The following is a 17,808-nucleotide window of genomic DNA, read 5'->3' on the forward strand; positions in this document are numbered from 1 at the left end:
TGAATAGGTTGATGTGCAAACAATAAGGCAGTGATTACAATCACGTCCATATGATCACAATATCTTAGACCCACGCAGCACAGGAGGAAGCCTTTATCCCCTCGTACCTCTGCTCACGTTTTAAAAGAGAAAGTCATGGTTGTAAAATGCTAACAGTCTGCCTCCATTGAGATGGCCGTTTGCCAAAATGACATTGTTATCAAAACCTGAAATGTTTTTTTTTAAAGTGAAGGTTTCTACTTGATGTCCAACAACAAAGGTTTATAGCCTTTTTTTTTAAACTATTGGTCATATTTGCGATAGGAGGTAGGTGCACAATAATGTAACTACAATCCTTGGTCTCGATCAACCATAGTAAGATTTATATTCTGGGCAGTGTTAGTATCTTATACTTAATAAATAATCTACATATATGCTTCATCACTTGGAGTATTGCCACGTTCGGGCTGTTCGGGCCCATTCTCCCGGCATTTCATGTCTTCAGTTGGTTGAGTCATCAGTCGAAGGCGCTACAAGAATTAAAACAAAAACACACACTTGAATCCTTGGAACATAATGACAATAACCTGTGGGTGAATCTATCAGAAATGAATCTGGAATTTTTTTTTAAATATTCTGCTTTGAAAATGCTTGGGCTTTGACTAACTTTGATAGATAGTTTCCTACATACACTGTGTCACTCTTTGATTTAAAGAAGAATGAGCTAACATTGAACCTCTCTAATTGTATAATTCATAGTTAACTGGAAATATTTCCTAACTGCCAAGTAATATCATCTTATATGGAGCTCTTCATTACCCTTGATATTAATCTGAAGACATTCAGACCAAGGTGCAGTTGCGATGTAATGTCTGGCCACCTCGCTTTTAGCATTTTCCTATTCACTCCGGGACAGGCTAATTGACATTAAATGAAGGGTGATCCTGCTTCCAAATGTAACTTGTCCCACCCCTTCTGTAAGGAGTTTGTACATTCTCTCCTACACCCAGAAGGTGCTCCTGTTCCCTGACCATTCTAAACATACTGGGGGTGGGGGGGGGGGAGGGGGAGTGTAGGTCAATTAGATGTAATTGGCCAGCTCAGGTTCATGGGCTGATAGCATCAGTCACCAAGCTGTGTGTCTACATTTTAAAAATAAAAGTTTAAAATTCTTAATTTGTATTTATGGATTATGCATCTGAACAAAGACCTATCGGGCCGATAAACTAAAGGGTTAAACTGAACGATGCTGGAATCTTGGGTTTATATTAAGATGGATCAGTATTTTTCCATCATGAAATTGGCATAGTGTTCAAGGAAGGAAGGGAAACGAGCAGTAGCGTCATGGAACATATAGAGATTAAAGGGGAGAAGGCTCTTGCTGCATTACAGCGACTAGAAGTAGATAAATGCCCCAGGCCTGACTTGATCTTCCCTCAGACATTGAGGGAGACTAGAGTAGAAATAACAGGGGCCCTGGCAGAAATATTTAAAATGTCCTAGTCATGGGTGAGGTGCCAAAGGTTTGGAGTCCAGTTCATGTTGTTCTGTTGTTTAAAAAAGGCCCCAAAAGTAAACCAGGAAATTACAAGCTGGTGAGCCTGACATCAGTAGTAGGTAAATTATTGAAAGGTGTTCTGAGAGATCGGATATACAAATAATTGGACAACTCAGGCCTGATTAAAGATAATCAGCATGGCTTTGTGTGTGGTAGCTCATGTGTAATGAATTTTATATTTCGAGGTGTTAACCAAGAAAGTAGATGAAGAAAAGACTGTGGATGTTGTCCACACGGACTTTGACAAGATCCCACAAAGGAGGTCAGTTCAGAAGGTTTAGACACTAGGTATCTATGGAGTCGTTGTAAATTGGATTTGAAGATGGTTGTGTGGGAGAAGACAGAGAGTGGTAGTGGATTATTGCTTCTTGGACTGGAGACTGTGACTAGTGGTGTGCCTCAGGGATCGGTGCTGGGACCATTGTGGTTTGTTGTTCATATCAATGATCTGGATGATAATGTGGGAAATTTGATCAGCAAGTTTGCTGATGTCACTAAGATTGGAGGCGTTGTGGACAGCGAGGAAGGCTTACAAAGCTTGGAGAGGGATCTGCACCAACTGGAAAAATGGGCCAGGATATGACAGATGGAATTTAATGCAGACAACTGTAAGGTGTTGGACAAACCAAGGTAGAACATGCACAGTAAATAGTAGGGCACTGAAGAGTGCGGAGGAGCAAAGGGATCTGGGAATACAGATAAATGATTCCCTGAAAGTGGCATCGCAGGTGGACGGGGTTGTAAAGAAAATTTTTGCCATCTTGGCCTTCGTAAATCAAAGTATTGAGTACAGGAGTTGGGATGTTATGGTGAGGTTATATAAGGCATTGGTGAGGCCAAATTTGAAGTTTTGTGTGCAGTTGTGGTCACCAAACTTTAGGAAGGATTGAAAAAGTGAAGAGTTTAATTACAGGGAAAGATTAAACAGGTTGGGACTTTATTTGTTAGGTGTAGAAGAATGAGGGGAGATTTGATGGAGATTTACAAAATTATGAGGGGTACAGACAGAGTAAATGCGAGTAGGCTCTCCACTTAGATTGGGAGTGGTAAATATAAGAGGACATGTCTTTAGGGTGAAAGGTGCAAGGTTTAGGGAGAGTGGTGGGAGTTTGGATCGAGTTGCCATCTGACGTGGTAAATGTGGGCTTACTCTTAGGTTTTAAGCATAAATTGGATAGAGACATGGATGAGAGTGGTCTGGAGGATCGTGGACTGAGTGCAGGTCAGTGGGACAAGAGGAATGATTTCTCAGCACACACGAGAAAGGCCGAATGGCCTGTTTTCTGTGCTGTAGTTTTCTATGGTTGACATGCCTTCACCAATTCCATAGAGTGGAGACTATTCATGAGAGTAGTGTTATCTGCTCATTATCATTACTTCAGCATTAGGGCAGTGTGATACACCCTTTCACTTGCCAACATTCATCACTGCAAGGATTAACTTCATAGCTGGTTAGCAGCCATTCAGTGAGTAAAGCGAGAATGTCTGCAGATGCTGAGGTCAAGTGAAATACACAAATCTGTTGGAGAAACTCAATAGGTCACGCATTATCCAAAGGAAGTAAAGGGTAACCAATTTTCGAACCTGAGTCTCCATTATACTGTTGTTACCCTTTGCTTCCAAAAGACGATGCATGACCTGCTGTGTTTCTCCAGCACACTTGTGGATTGCGCCCATTCGATGATTTTATATTTCTTAAAGGGAAGATGCATTAAGCCTGAAAGTTATTTCAAATAAATATTTCAGCTAGTTTAAATAATATAGGAGAGAGTGGGGTCTACAATCTTCCAATGCAGCCCAGGTCACGAAATGGACAGATGGTGATCCTCTCAAGATGAATGCTGACAAGCTAATGGATGGAGACAGCAGTGGAGATGAGTTTCAGAATGGCAACTGTAGAGATCTGGATGCAAATATTGAAAACTATACATGCCTAGTCAAGAGGAGTGACTACGCCTTCGAAAGCCATGGCCACCTGTGGTAAATCTGTGTCATGCCGTCAATCTCTCACTATGCTTAGTCTGCTTAATACTGGCATTGGACGTGGATTATCTCTACCACCAAGGGCACTCCCCTTGACTAGAACTGTGGATGCACCCATTATCGTTCATTATTGTACTACTGAGATTCTACAAATAAAAGCCATGATATGTGTTTAACTACACTGCATTTGATCTCTTCACTATCTGGCACATCACCACCAAACTGAACACCTCACCAGCTTCCCCGGCTGCACAATGGACCACCCCCAGTGCTAACCTAAGGGTAATTTTTTATCTTTCTGGCCTGGGACATGCTCCACCAAACTATCACATTCCTTTACTCCAAGGTATGTGCATTGTTGACACCTTTTCCAACCATTCAACCACAACAGATCCAAATAAACATACTGCAACATATTCACCAATACTCTTTCCCCACAGGACTAATTGGCAAGTGAAATGGATAATCCAGACAATATAAATGTTAATTACATTCACCAAAACTCTATGAAGTCGTGAGTGGCAATATTGTATTCAATATCAGTAGATTTTCCTTGTGTGGGGGCTTACACAGTGGAGTCAAAGCCTATATGTAAAGGGGTACCCTTTTAAGTGGTGGTTTAGAGTGATAGAGCACAACAGGCTGACAAAGAACCTTGAATGGTTTCTGTCATGATGAACTGTTTTTGGTCATGTAGTAGTTGTATGTTCAGCAAGTACAGTGCTTCTGGTTCCAGGAGACCCCAGTTTCACAGTCCAATTTGGTAGTTCATTGAAATCGTGGGCCCACTGTGGCTAATTTCTGCCCTCCCTGATTAGATACCATCCATGAGCTACTCGAAGTTCTAGTGTGCCAGAAACTGTATAATGTAGCAGACTCCTAATGCTCCAATTTAGAAGGAAGTTGATTGTTTTTGGGCCACTGTGCCCTAAATAGCCACTGTGAAAACAGAATGGCCATTCCTTACAGTTTATGGTGTCATTACACAATGTGGCATTTTTCTATTGGGACTTCCTTGCCCACTACTCTTCTATGAGATGCTGGTGGAGAATTGCTCCATGAATACCCTTGCTCGATAATACCCACTGTTAAGGGTCCTTAACCTCTCCCTCAGCTCTTTCGTCATCCTGTACATCTCACCTCATTTCACATGGTGGGCTCCTAGGGAAATATTAATTAAAATAGTTAGAAATTGGGGCAAGTGACACCATTATCTTTCCTCCTGACCCTCCCTTAATGCAAAACAGGAGCTGAAAATGCAAAACAGTTGCTTACTTGACCCTAGTCGGTAGAAATCAATCAATGATAAATTGGCCATCCATTGTTCATTCCTTTGACTAGAAAAGACAGGTACCTTCTCTTGAGAAAACCCTTCTCTGTAACTTGAACACCTGATACCACTAAGGACAAGCTGGTGGCCCTGGCATAACAATTGATGTTATAGACTGTAGACATGCACCTCATTTCAAATTAGAAGACAATCAGTAACAACAAACAGTGGGAGATGTCCAACTACACAGCTTAAATCTCAAAAGTAAATGACTACATGCATTAAAGGAACCTGTGATCAAGTAAAATGCATCCAAAAACAATTCTCAGAACTTTCACCTCAACCACCAAAAACAAAGACAACAGGCTCATAGAAACAAACCCTTCTGGCTTCCTCAAGCCACATACTATCCTGACTTCGCAATATATCCCCATTCATCACCATATCTAAATTCTGGAACTTATTACCCAATGTCATTGTCGGAAACATTTTCACCAAAGGGACTGCAACAGTTCAAGAAGGTGATTCAGAGGCAATTAAAGGCAAGTGTATTACACACGAGCTTTACAACAACGCCCACATCCAAAAATGTGTGTGTGTGCGTGTGTATTTTTAAATCCTCACTGTATTTCACTGTATATATGAGAAGACATTTTCTATTCATTCAAAGTAATAATTCTTGCCCTAGACAGAGAGAGTAATGCTGAATATAAGGCACAAGGCAATTGTACAAGCTTTGAATTTTATGAAAAACTTTTCCTAAGATTTATAATGTACAAGAATGAGAACATGAGCAATGCATTAAGGGCATATAAATTTCCAATAATTTACAGCACATAAAGCAGGCCATTTAACCCATCATTCCACACCACAAATACTACCAAGATAAGATCTAACCAATTGTCTTTGTTAAGATTTGAAGGTATTTTCATAATGCCTGCTGGTTTTTTTTTTTGTTTTTTTTTTGGTTTTTTTTCTTTTTTTTTCTGTTTTGAGGGTTAATAACAAAATAGGCACTCCGTCTGCTGTAACTTTGGTGAGAAAGCATCAGCACGGCCTGTTGCATTCTGCCTGAGGAGATGAGGAGGTGCACAAGGGAATTTTAAGGCCTTATTTTTAAAAACTGAAATTCATCTTGTGAGGGGGAAAAGATATGTGAAAGGAACTTCAGTTAATATAAAATACTTTATCGAACCATCATTATTTTTTTAAATTTAAATTTATACATTGAGTGCAATAACATGCCCTTTTGGCCCATGAGTCCACGGTGCCCATGGAAACCGGAGCCCCCGGTCAAAACACATGCAGACACGGGGAGAACATACAAGCTCCTTACAGACAACGTGGGATTCGAACCCCGGGCCTGATCACTGGTGCTGTCAAGGCCTATATGTAAAGGGGTACCTGCCCCTGATATGAAAGTTCACACAGTATTTCCAAAATGAAGTGTAGTTCATATTTATGATTATTCCTGTTTACATGGCCCAGGTAGATTAGCCTTATGTCAAGAAATTGAATTTATTATACAGTGACATTTTTCTGTGGGTAGAAAGTGATATTAGAACCATAGAGTCATAGAACACAACAGCACAGAAAACAGACCATTCAGCCCTTCTGGTCCGTGCCGAAATATCATTCTGCTCGTCCCATCAACCTGCACCCAGTCCTATCCATGTACCTATCCAATTTATGTTTAAAACTCAAGAGTGAGCCCATATTTACCAAAACAGATGGCAACTTATTCCACAGACCCACCCTTCTCTGAGTGAAGAAGTTCCCCCAAACCTTTCCCATTTCACCCTAAAGCCATGGCCTCTCGCATTTATCTCTCCTCATCCAAGTGGAAAGAGCCTACTTGCATTTACTCTGTCAATACCCCTCATAATTTCTAAACCTCTATCAAATCTCCCCTCATTCCTCTATGCTCCAAGGAATAAAGTCCCAACCTGTCTTATCTTTCCCTGTAACTCAACTCCTGAAGACATGGCAACATCCTAGTAAATCTTCTCGATGCTCTTTCAACCTTACTGATAACATTCCTGTCCTTAGATGACCAGAACTGCACACAATACTCCAAATAGGGTCTCACAAATGACTTATACAATTGCACCATAACATCCCAACTCCTGTACTCAAAACCTTGATTTATAAAGGCCACGATGCCAAAAACCCTGTCTATCTGTGACACCACTTTCAGGGAATTATTTATCTGTATTCCCAGATCGCTTTGTTCCTCCACATTCTTCAGCGCCCTACCATTTACTGTGTATGTCCTACCTTGGTTTCTCCTTTCAAAGTGCAACACCTCATATTTGTCTGCATTAAATTCCATCTGCCATTTTCTGGCCCATTTTTCCATTTGGTGCAGATCCCTCTCCAAGCTTTGAAAGCCTTCCTCGCTGTCCACGACGCCTCCAACCTTAGTGTCATCAGCAAACTTGCTGATCCAATTTCCCATTGATCATTGAGATAGACAACAAACCACAATGGTCCCAGCACAGATTCCTGATGCACACCACTAGTCACAGGCCTCCAGTCTGAGAAGCAATAATCCACTACAACTCTCTGTCTTCTCCCTCACAACCAATTTCAAATCCAATTTACTACTTCTCCATGGATACCTAATGTCTGAATGTTCCAAACTGACCTACCATGTGGGATCTTGTCAAAGTCCATGTAGATAACATTCACGGTCTTTCTTTCATCTACTTACTTGGTAAACACCTCTAAAAACTCAATGATTCATTAAACATGAACTAGCACACACAAGCCGTGTTGACTATCCTTAATGAGTCCTTAGCTGTCCAAATACCTGTATTCCCAATCTCTCAGAACAGCCTCCAATAATTTGCCCACTATTGACATCAGGCTCACCAGCCTATAATTTCCTGGTTTACTTTTGGAGCCTTTTTTAAACATCAGAACAACATGAATGAGACTCCAAACCTCTGGAACCTCACTCATAGCTAAGATCATTTTAAATATTTCTGCCAGGACTCCTGCAATTTCTATACTAGTCTCCCTCAAGATCCGAGGGAATATCATGTCAGGCTTGGGGGAGTTTATCTTCTTTTATTTGCTGTAAGGCAGCAAGCACCTCCTCCTCTTTAATTTCTATATGTTCCATGACACTACTGCTTGTTCCCCTTCCTTCCTTATTCACGATGCCAGTTTCCTGAGGAAATATTGATGCAAAAAAAACTTTTTTAGGTCTCCCCATCTCGGTAGGCTCCACACATAGATGACCACTCTGATCTTCAAGGGGAACAATTTTGACCCTTACTATCTTTTTACTCTTTGGGTTTACCTTCATATTATCTGTCAAAGCAACCTCATGTCTTCTTTTAGCCTTCCTGATTTATTTCTTGATGTTTTTCATGCATTTTTTAAACTCCTCAAGTACCTCATTTGCTCCGTGTTGCACCTGTTATATACTTCTTTCATCTTCCAAACCAAATTCCCGATATCCTCAAAAACCAAGGTTCCTTATGCCTCCTAACCTTGCCTTTGATCCTGACAGTAACATACAAATTCTGTAGTCTCAAAATTTCTCCTTAAAAGGTCCTCCACCTACTTTGTACATCCTTGCTGGAAAACCACCTATCCCAAATCCACACATTTTAGATTATTTCTCATTTCCTCAAAATTGGCCTTTTCCAATTTAGAATCTCAACCTGAGCCCCAGATTACCCTTTTCCATAATTAATTTAAGACTAATGGCATTATGATCAGTGAACTCAAATTGTTTTGCTGCACATACCTCTGTCATCTGTCCTGTCTCATTCCCCAATTCAAGATCCAATATTGCATTCTCTCCAGTTGGTACCTCTCCATAATGATTTAGAAAACTTTCCTGAACACATTTGACAAACTCCAATCCATCCAGCCCTTTTACACTATGGGAGTCCCAGTCGATGTGTGGAAAGTTAAAATCTCCTACTATCACAACTTTATGTTTCCTGCAGCTGTTTGCTATCTCTCTACAGATTTGATCCTCCAATTGTCGTTGACTATTGGTTGATCTATAATACAACCTCATGACTGTGGTCATCCCTTTCCCGTTCCTCAGCTCCACCCATAGACAAGCCCTCTGGTCTGTCCTGCCTGAGCACAGCTGTGATATTTTTCCTGATGAGCAATGCCGCTCCTCCCCCTTTCATTCTGCCCCCTCCCCCCACCCACCTCATTCTATTGCATGCAAAGCAATGGAAGCCTGGAACATTGAGCTGCTAGTAATTTGTACAAAGGCACATGGTAAACCTTTCAAAGGCAGGAACATGATCCAAAAGCATAGGAGCCAGCCAGTGTTGGAATGGAAGACAATTGTTGGTCATGAAACCAAAAATTTGAATTGAATTGATTATTGAGATACTGTGGAAAAAAGTTATTTTCTTGCTTACAGGTATTGTGTTGAAACATTGGGTTGATATATATTTTTGGCATTATTTCAGCTCTTTCTTTTGTGTTGCAAATTGAAAGCACGGTTCTATTTAATTTTGGGTATTTGAATAGGTTAGGTCATGGCTAGAATTGCAGGGCAGTCACAATATTTTTCAAGAACAGCTCTTCAAGTGTTCAAACATACCTGTTTTAAAGATCCTTTTGAAGTGAGGAACATGTATCCCATGTAGCCAGGAATCAACACCATAGATGACAGAGCCATGAACCAGCCCACACCTTGGCCCCACTTGGGGAAAACATAACTTCCCATCTTGAGAGGTTTCATTTGAATTGCACTGAAGAGAAATACACCCTGAAGGTAAAATAAAAAATCTGTCTTAACCAACAGTGTTTTAAAAGAAAATTTTTTTCAGTTCAATTCATTATTTGAAACCATAGTTCTTGGTTATATTGGCTCCCAGAAGGTGGTGAATCTGTGGAATTCACTGCCCATGAAGCAATGGAGGCTATCTCAGTCAATATACTTAACACAAGGTTGGATAGATTTTTACATAGCAGGTGAATTTATGGAGAAAAGGCAGATAGATGGAAATGAGCCCATCATCAGATGGGCGGATGGCCAACTCCTGCTCCTATTTCTCTGTTCTTATATAAGGAGCTACAGTTCAAAGAAATCCTAGGCACATCAAGAAGATTAACCTGATTTCACAGACGATATCTGCGTTCCTTTTATTTGCTTTTATTATTAAATAACACTGGAGTACATTAGCCTCCTATCATATTAAAGTACTAATATATTGTGTGCAAATATTCTCTTTCTTACCCCCACGATAATTGGAGTGAAGAAAGACCAGCAGAGTTTCCACCATAGGCAAGGTTTATGGCCAACCATCTCCTCAATGTTAACAAAGAATCTGTTCACACCTGAAGAAAGGGCATATCAATCTCATTTGTGTAATTGCAAACAATTGTAATAATCTTTTTCACATGCATGTGGACCTAATGCTACCAAGTACTTGCCAATTAACAGTTCCATTGTTTTCTTTTTAGTCATTAGTTAAACTAAACTGTATCCAGAAAGAACAAATTTTATATTTCAAAGTGAGAGGCGATGCTTTATTGAAACCCTGAGTACGTAAAATAGTCTGCAATTGAATGAAATATCGTTAGGCTTTTTTCATCAGTGTTGGTTTTTGAAATGATCTGAAGAAAAATGTTTGCCAGATAGATAGATTTCTTTCAAATACTCTAATGATATTGTACATTATTGCTGAATAAGCTTAGATGGACAGGGAGCAGGTAGGTGGAACTAGTGGAGTTCACTTAAATCGGTTTGGACTAGAGGAGCCGAGACGGCCTGTTTCCGTACTATATGGTTATAATTACAAGCCATTCTGAGAATGGAAAGAATCTGTGAATTGGTAGGATCTCTCCCTAAACCTCCTGTCTGCTGAAGATAATTGGATTTTGTTCAGTGTTTGATTGGTATACAATACGCTCAACACATAAAAATAGATGCATCTTCAGTAGCCGCCTCTCACTAAACATAGTGCACTTAAGTGGTGTCGTTACTTAGAACTATGATCATGAATAATTTTTCTTCCTATGTTATTTATAATTCTTTCCAATTGTTGCATTTTCAATGCTTAATAATTATTTTCAAAACTGTTCCAGTACAATGCAAGAATCTTACCACAACAACTCCACCTTCATCAAACCTCCACTGATAATTACTGGTTTGTTGCCCTCAGGTTTCCATTGTAAACAAATTCAGGGGTAAGAGGCTGTTGGATAATCTAAGATATTCTTTTGATCACGTTAAGCTGGGAAGAATTTTGGATGTTCCTCTGGAAAAATTGTAGTAACTGCAGAATCGTTTCCAGTGAACTGAGTAATGGGGCTAGTACTTAAATTTAATATGTTGAAAAACTTGGGATGAAGAGGACGGTTGAGAGATAAATATTGGGAACTTGTTTGTTTGCCAAATGAGATCCATTACAAATTATTAATAGGCTAAAATAGCAAATAATCTTTTCATTAGATGTCTGAACAAAGATTTTGTCATATAATCATTTCATTGTTAATTCAATTAGTCTTTAATTATAAAGCAATGAAAATCAGTCTTCTCTGAGCACTGCTGGAAGGGACGACAGTGACCATTTATTTCACATTCCCTTGAGCTTCCAATTTGGTTGGTCATTATGCTGAAAGAACAAAGGTGAGGACATTTTCTTCATTGGTATTGACTTATATTTGGTGCAATTTGCCATTTTGTTCCAGACTCAGTGCATCTTCAATTGAAGATGTGACTTGCATTTTGCTCTAATTATTATCCATTCTTGCTCATTACTGAATTTTCTTCATTTTTTTCCCCAATTCAGGTATTCATAAAAGCAATCCTGTCCTCTTTCTGTCTGGAAAATATATTGTTATATTTATTTAAATTCTTCAAAGGCTTTCTTCAGAAGCATTTTCCATATTTATTCATTAATCGGTTCGATTGTCTTTCAATAATCACTCACCTTCACAACATTACAAGGAGACTAAACTGTTTCCATTGGATGCTCAGAACAGCACATTAACAGCCTGATGTTGATGAGATGAAAGCTCCGTCAGAAAAGCTGAGCAGTACCAGACAGAGAATGAAGGATCTGTTTGAACTCCTCCCATGTTAAAAAGGAAGGATTCTTGGTGAATTTCCTTTGGGGGACTATTTTCGTGGCTGGGGTTTAACAAGAATGTCCATGGAATATTAATGCCTAGTACTTATAAGCCTATTAGATGAGCAGGGAGGGCTGATAAAATGTTGAAAAAAAAACCTTATAGGGATATAAACAACTTAAACACTTCCCCAGAAGCAAGCATGGTTGCAATTATTATGCTTTTGTAGATCCTATCAAAATAATTGCAATAGATTTCCTCTATTACAATATAATATGATTTTTAAAAAAGGTGTATGAAAAGCTAATCATTTTGCTGGAACATTCAATGCAAGCATTTTGTATGGCTATGAATTACGAAGAGCTAAAGCTATGATGGCTAGTTGTTTAGCTGCACAATGTGGCACCCACATTGCTACAATTGAAACCGAATCTCTAGACCTACTGAACTCAGAAACACAGAGATTTGCATTGTTGCTTGACTTTAAACTTCTTCAGCAATTTAATTCTTGTCGATGTATCCCGCAAAATTTAAAAAGTGAATTCCTACCTCCATTATTTTGCAGAAATCACTCTGAAATAGATCATTCAACCCCTGAATTCAACTCCTGAAGTTTATGCTGATCCATATTACCAGTCCCTTGTGTTTGTTTTATACTTCCAGATACCTGAACTTAAAGAAAAGTTAAAATGCAATTCTTAAACATTTTAACTGATAACCTTTTGGGCAGAGATCCAGATTTATAGATCAGAATAGCCTCCTACTTTCCTAACTCTAGTTTTAACATAATACCGCCATTCAGCCAGATAAATTAATTATTTTGCATTTCCTACCCTGATCCTTCTAAACCTAAAAAATATAAATCAGTTTCCCCATAATTGAACTCTGTCAGTCCTGCTTTCTTTCTGGTATGTACAATGAAATTGCTGCAGATGATGGAAGTCCGAATCAAAGACATTGAAGTAAAAGAAATACTCGACAGGCAGCTTAGAATTTGAAGAGAGAAAAAAAACAAAGTGGAGATTTCATGTTGACATCCTTTCATCAGAATTAGAAAGAGTGAGAGAAAATGTAAGTTTCAAAGTACATTTCCTTTACTGCTTTTTGTGATTCTTCACTAGGCCTTCTTGAAGGGCAATATAATTTTCCTGAGGTTTAGTTTCAATACTGAGAGCAATGCTTTATCTGGGAATTGGCTATTTCTCATGTAACTTACACAATTTTAATTTACAACCTCTTTGAGATAAAGGCAGACTCGGCACTGTGTTGGCCTCCCTTTCATTACTGTGCACCAGTGTTAACAGCTTGCGTAAATTGCCATTTTAAATCTTGCATTCCTTTACAGCTGTCGAAAACATTTTGTTTTTCCTTCTTGCATCCAAATGGCATGACTTTACATTAGCTTTGCCCACCATGCTTTGCCGACTCACTTACTCTGTCTCCATCCCTATCTAATTCTCTGGCCCCATTCCCACAATTTACTGCACATTGAACTTCTCTGTGTCGTGAGAAAGGGCTTCAGGGCTATAAAGTCGCCATAAAAGTTGATGAATACATAATAGGTGGCTTCACATTAAACTGATATGCAGGGCAAAAGAAATTTAATGTGAGATTATTCTGACATTATAAAAGAGTCAATAAGAAGAGGTTTTGCTTCAGGTTTATGATACAGAAGAATTCCACACTGAACCCAGAAAGTCTGGCCCTCACTCCAAATTCACTAAAAGCTGCATTTATGACATTTATAAAGCAGCTCAGACAAGTAATAAAATGCTCCGAGATGTTTTTGATAGAGATTTCACTGAAATTCCTTGCCCGCAGTCAAGTGTGAGATAGCAATCTGACTCCTGGATTGTTCCATATGCATAGCTAAGAATTATTCTGTACCAATGACAGCAATGCTGCATCCAGAACATGTTCAAAGCAGAAATTTAAATAAAGTTTCAAGGTTCCAGACACAGAATTTAAATGATTACCTTCGCAGAAAATTTATTTAATTGTAGGTCTGCCCAGATTTGTTTTGGAAAGAAAATTGTGCCCATTGCCTTGACGCAAAAATAGTTCAAATCGAAATTGTTTGCCAATCAACAATCATCTACCTATAAGCTTTAGTTTAAAAATGAGAGCCTGGTTCAATTATTTCTGAGATTGGATTCTGAAGCTTGGATTCAAGGGTGTAGATAATTTTTTAGCCAGCACGTTGCCTTGCATTACAGCTTGCATAGAAATCTATGAGGCAGAGAAGGATTTGCTGAATTCTGCTTCACTGATGGCATTCGCAAAGAGGAAAAATATCATTCATTTTGAGATGTTGAGACGCTCTGCTTGTGAATTCTCCTTGGATGCCTTTACATTTGTGTGACAGTACATTCACTTATTGGTTTCCCATAAATGTAACTAAATCACCTTAGTATCATAGCAGATGCATTGCCATTTGCTCAGCCAATCAAAATTATTCACATTTTGAAGTAGATTTTCTTCTTTGGAAATTACCAATCATCTGTGAGATTACACAGAGGAGTCTTGATCTGAGATTAGAATCTTAAATTCTAACCTTTGTCTGACCATTTTTTCATCAAAAGATCTTTACAACCAGATATTGGGAGATTTGGGGGAAAAAAATTCCTTCAGTGAAATCAAGATCACAGAATTTGCAATAAATTTGTATATAGTATTAGAAGTTTTAGAAGTTAAATAGTAATCAAAGTCTGTCACGTGTGTAAGACCCCATGGAGTTAATGTCCTTTAGCTGCATATAGGTTGTTATTTTTCTTCTAGATGTTTCAGTTGATGGATAAATTGAAATGGATTAGGTGAAAATTAATTTATTCCACCATGAGATTTGAAGAGTAACAATTTTAGGTTGATTATTGAAATTGTTGAACTGATATATAAACAGATCACATTTTTCCCATTTGCTGTCAAAAGTGTTCTTTTTTTAAAAAAAAGTTATCATTTTTTTGGACCAGCATTAAATGTCGTGCAGTTTAAACCCTTTATTATCTGGAAGTCAAGCAACCAACAGACTCAAGCAACCAGCAAAAAAAAAAATTGCGCAAAATAAATAGGTAAAAAATACAGGTTTAAAAGTGGTGCTCCTCGCCGTTAGTTCACCAATCACACAACACCTAATCTCAAGCAACCGGAAAAATCACTTACCCAGCATCCACCAATCCCCCATGGGTCCAATTACCAGGGGTTTTACACAATCCCAAGATCTGCCCTGCCTTCTATGCCACATTGGGTCCAAAGTGCACATCATAGTGAGCATTGGATAATGCATCCTGACGTAGGACTATCACATTTTAAACCTTTCTCTTGCTAGTCTTCTTAATATAATCATAAAATGAGATCTGATTTCTCTTAACTATTATCAAGTTTTTGATGTCCACTGGCATGATATTATTGCGATCATGTCACTTTGATTTTTGTTTAGATACTGCTAACAATTACGTTTATTTTATCTCTGCTTTCTTCCACATTTCTCCTGCACCCACCAGTTACAAGGTCTGTTCCTTTTCTGATACAGTTTCCATTGCGTAACATTAGTCACTCATTTAATTTAGATTTGCATCTTATCGAAGTCCTTAATTTCTCTTAATTAAATCCCTTGGCACATCTTAAGAGCAAATCCTGTTAATATGTGGTATAGCTTGTTGTATATTTGTACTGTCTGCCACTGTGAAACCAAGAATTATCAAAATTTAAAGAATGCTTCCAATTTTGTACATTGCCGTTTTTGAATGCATCGTTAATTCCACTACATATATCTTCCACAGCAATGCTTCTGAAATACTTAAATATGGATTTCTCTATAGTACTGAGGGTTATTTGGAGATGAGGTTTTAATTGGATCAAATAATTGTTTTATTGTTTTATCTCCCGACATATTTGGAAGGCAAGAAATAAAACAGATTCGCCAAAACGTTTGGAGGGCATGCCTATTCCATCAAAGCCAAAATGACACAATTGCCAGGTGTTTATCTTTTTTTAGACATCCAGCTGCCTTTTAGAAATACTACCTCATGTTCAATAGCATTTTCTTTGCGGAACCTGCAGTCATTTACATGATCATACAGTCAAATTATTTCTGACAATATTACTTAATGTAACTTTGGATTGGAATTGCAGGGCTAAACTTTTATGGGGAAGAATTTTTTTTTAACTTTCAAAGCCTTATGGCTATGAAATACCATTCAAAAATATTTGTTCTGAACTTTTGCAGCTCCCATCTTTTCCAGACCTGTGATTTTAAGCATAGTGAGGAGGGGGCTAGGCCATGTAATAACTTGATCACAACCTCTAAGCTTCTGATCTCAACTGATTTGAAGAGTCAACTCTATCAGTCGGGAACATGGTCTACGTTTCCACCTTTTTCTTTATTTTGCAAGAGACTTCCTGCCTGCTTTTAACTCACTCACTCGGCCTTCCCCTTTGTTGCACGGAATGGTTCTTTTTGACTTCCTTTCTTTCCAACAGGTTGTCCCATTTTGTGATGTACACAGCCTAAGTTGGGTTGTTGAAATCAATAAATAAAGTCAGGCAATGGTGTAGCCCAACTTCAATTATTTGTTTGCTTCAACAATAGAGAGTTGTAAGACAAAATTGTGAACTCCAGAGGGTATAATCTCTTGTTCTCTCTTTTTCTCTCTCCTCCTCTCTTCCATTCTTCTTCCCCTTTAAATTAGAATTCAGATAGCAATTTTTTTTTTGGCAATGGCAATTTGAAAATTCTACCTCTAGAGGCCAAATAAATTGTACAAGCATGGAGAATGGATATCACAGAGTTTGTGTTTGTTGACTGATATTGGAAGGTGGCAAGGAAAATTCACAGATATATTTCAGTTTTTCTTTGCTTTAAACTTCCTCTTTAAGGAAACACGCTCAGGAGCATGGGAAATCAGCAGATGAACTGGAAGAAAATGGTTAGTCTAATCCATCATTTGAACTACAGATATTCATGGAGCGATTCTGATGTTCAGTTGCTTTGTTTTCGTACATATTGAATTTAACATCATTATGATCATTTTGAATCTGATACCGATACATTTTTTTCATTTCTAAGTATTATTCAGATATATATTCAATGAATCATTTCCCATCTTTTGGGGAATGCTCACTGGATATTGTCAATACGTGGGAAGGATCATGTGATCTATTCAGGGAATTCCACACCAAGGCAGTCCACACTTGAATGATTAACGTTGTGATACTATGAACAAAAGCTGACAAGTAGTTTCATCAAATGTTGCATTCCATTTGTGTTAAGCAGAGTTTGTTGTTTATTGTCACAATGTATGTCGTGTACTAATTGTGAATTAAATGCTTAACTGTTGCTTTGTTAATGAAACCTAACAGATTGGAATACAGGCAGTACCTGGCTGAACCGAGTACACAATGTTCTGATCATATGAGATGATCAAGGCCTTCCTCAGAGGAGGGGCTCAGCCTATTCCAGAAACAGTAGTGCGATGACTGACTGGGGGTTGATGAAGACATTAGCTCAGAATAAAGGACATAGACCAAGTCTTCAAATTGACTGTGTATGACACCTCCAAGAATAAACCAATGTTTAATCATTGTTTGCTTTAAATCCTCCTATTTATGCTAATCAGTTGCTGCTGTAGTCATAAGTAGTGAATCGCCTTGACCTAATCTGCGCTGGTATTGTGATCAAACAAGTTCATTTGCTTGGCTTTGCCAAAGCCATTTGTTTTATGTTCATTATTGCTTTTTCTGATCTTTTTATTAGCGAGCAGGCAGGTAAGAAATGTCCCCAAAGGGAGTAGATCAACACAATGGTCACAAGAGCCAAGTGTAACACAGCCTGCAGTTTTTGCTCTTGTTTGCCTGAAGATGGAAGTATATCCATTATCAGTCAACCAGCACAATGAGCACTTTCCAATCAGAAACTTGAGGCACTTTTATAGTGAAAATTAGCAGTCTGTAAAGAAGA

At 38.5% G+C, this 17,808-nt stretch overlaps 1 protein-coding gene across 1 annotated transcript in view; it reads right to left on the reverse strand.

Annotated features, from left to right (window-relative positions):
- Positions 1-404: 404 nt before the first annotated feature.
- The window catches only part of slc6a1b (solute carrier family 6 member 1b), a 41,147-nt gene continuing 23,743 nt past the window's right edge, over positions 405-17,808 (reverse strand). Inside the window, exons 13-15 of the mRNA XM_069942408.1 lie at positions 10,015-10,115; positions 9,376-9,543; positions 405-509 (exon numbers count right to left, since the gene is read on the reverse strand). Of these exons, the coding sequence (XP_069798509.1) occupies positions 405-509; positions 9,376-9,543; positions 10,015-10,115 (374 nt within the window). The remainder of the gene's footprint in view (positions 510-9,375; positions 9,544-10,014; positions 10,116-17,808) is intronic.

Source organism: Narcine bancroftii, chromosome 5 (assembly GCF_036971445.1).
Source record: "Narcine bancroftii isolate sNarBan1 chromosome 5, sNarBan1.hap1, whole genome shotgun sequence".
Lineage (NCBI taxonomy): Eukaryota > Metazoa > Chordata > Chondrichthyes > Torpediniformes > Narcinidae > Narcine > Narcine bancroftii.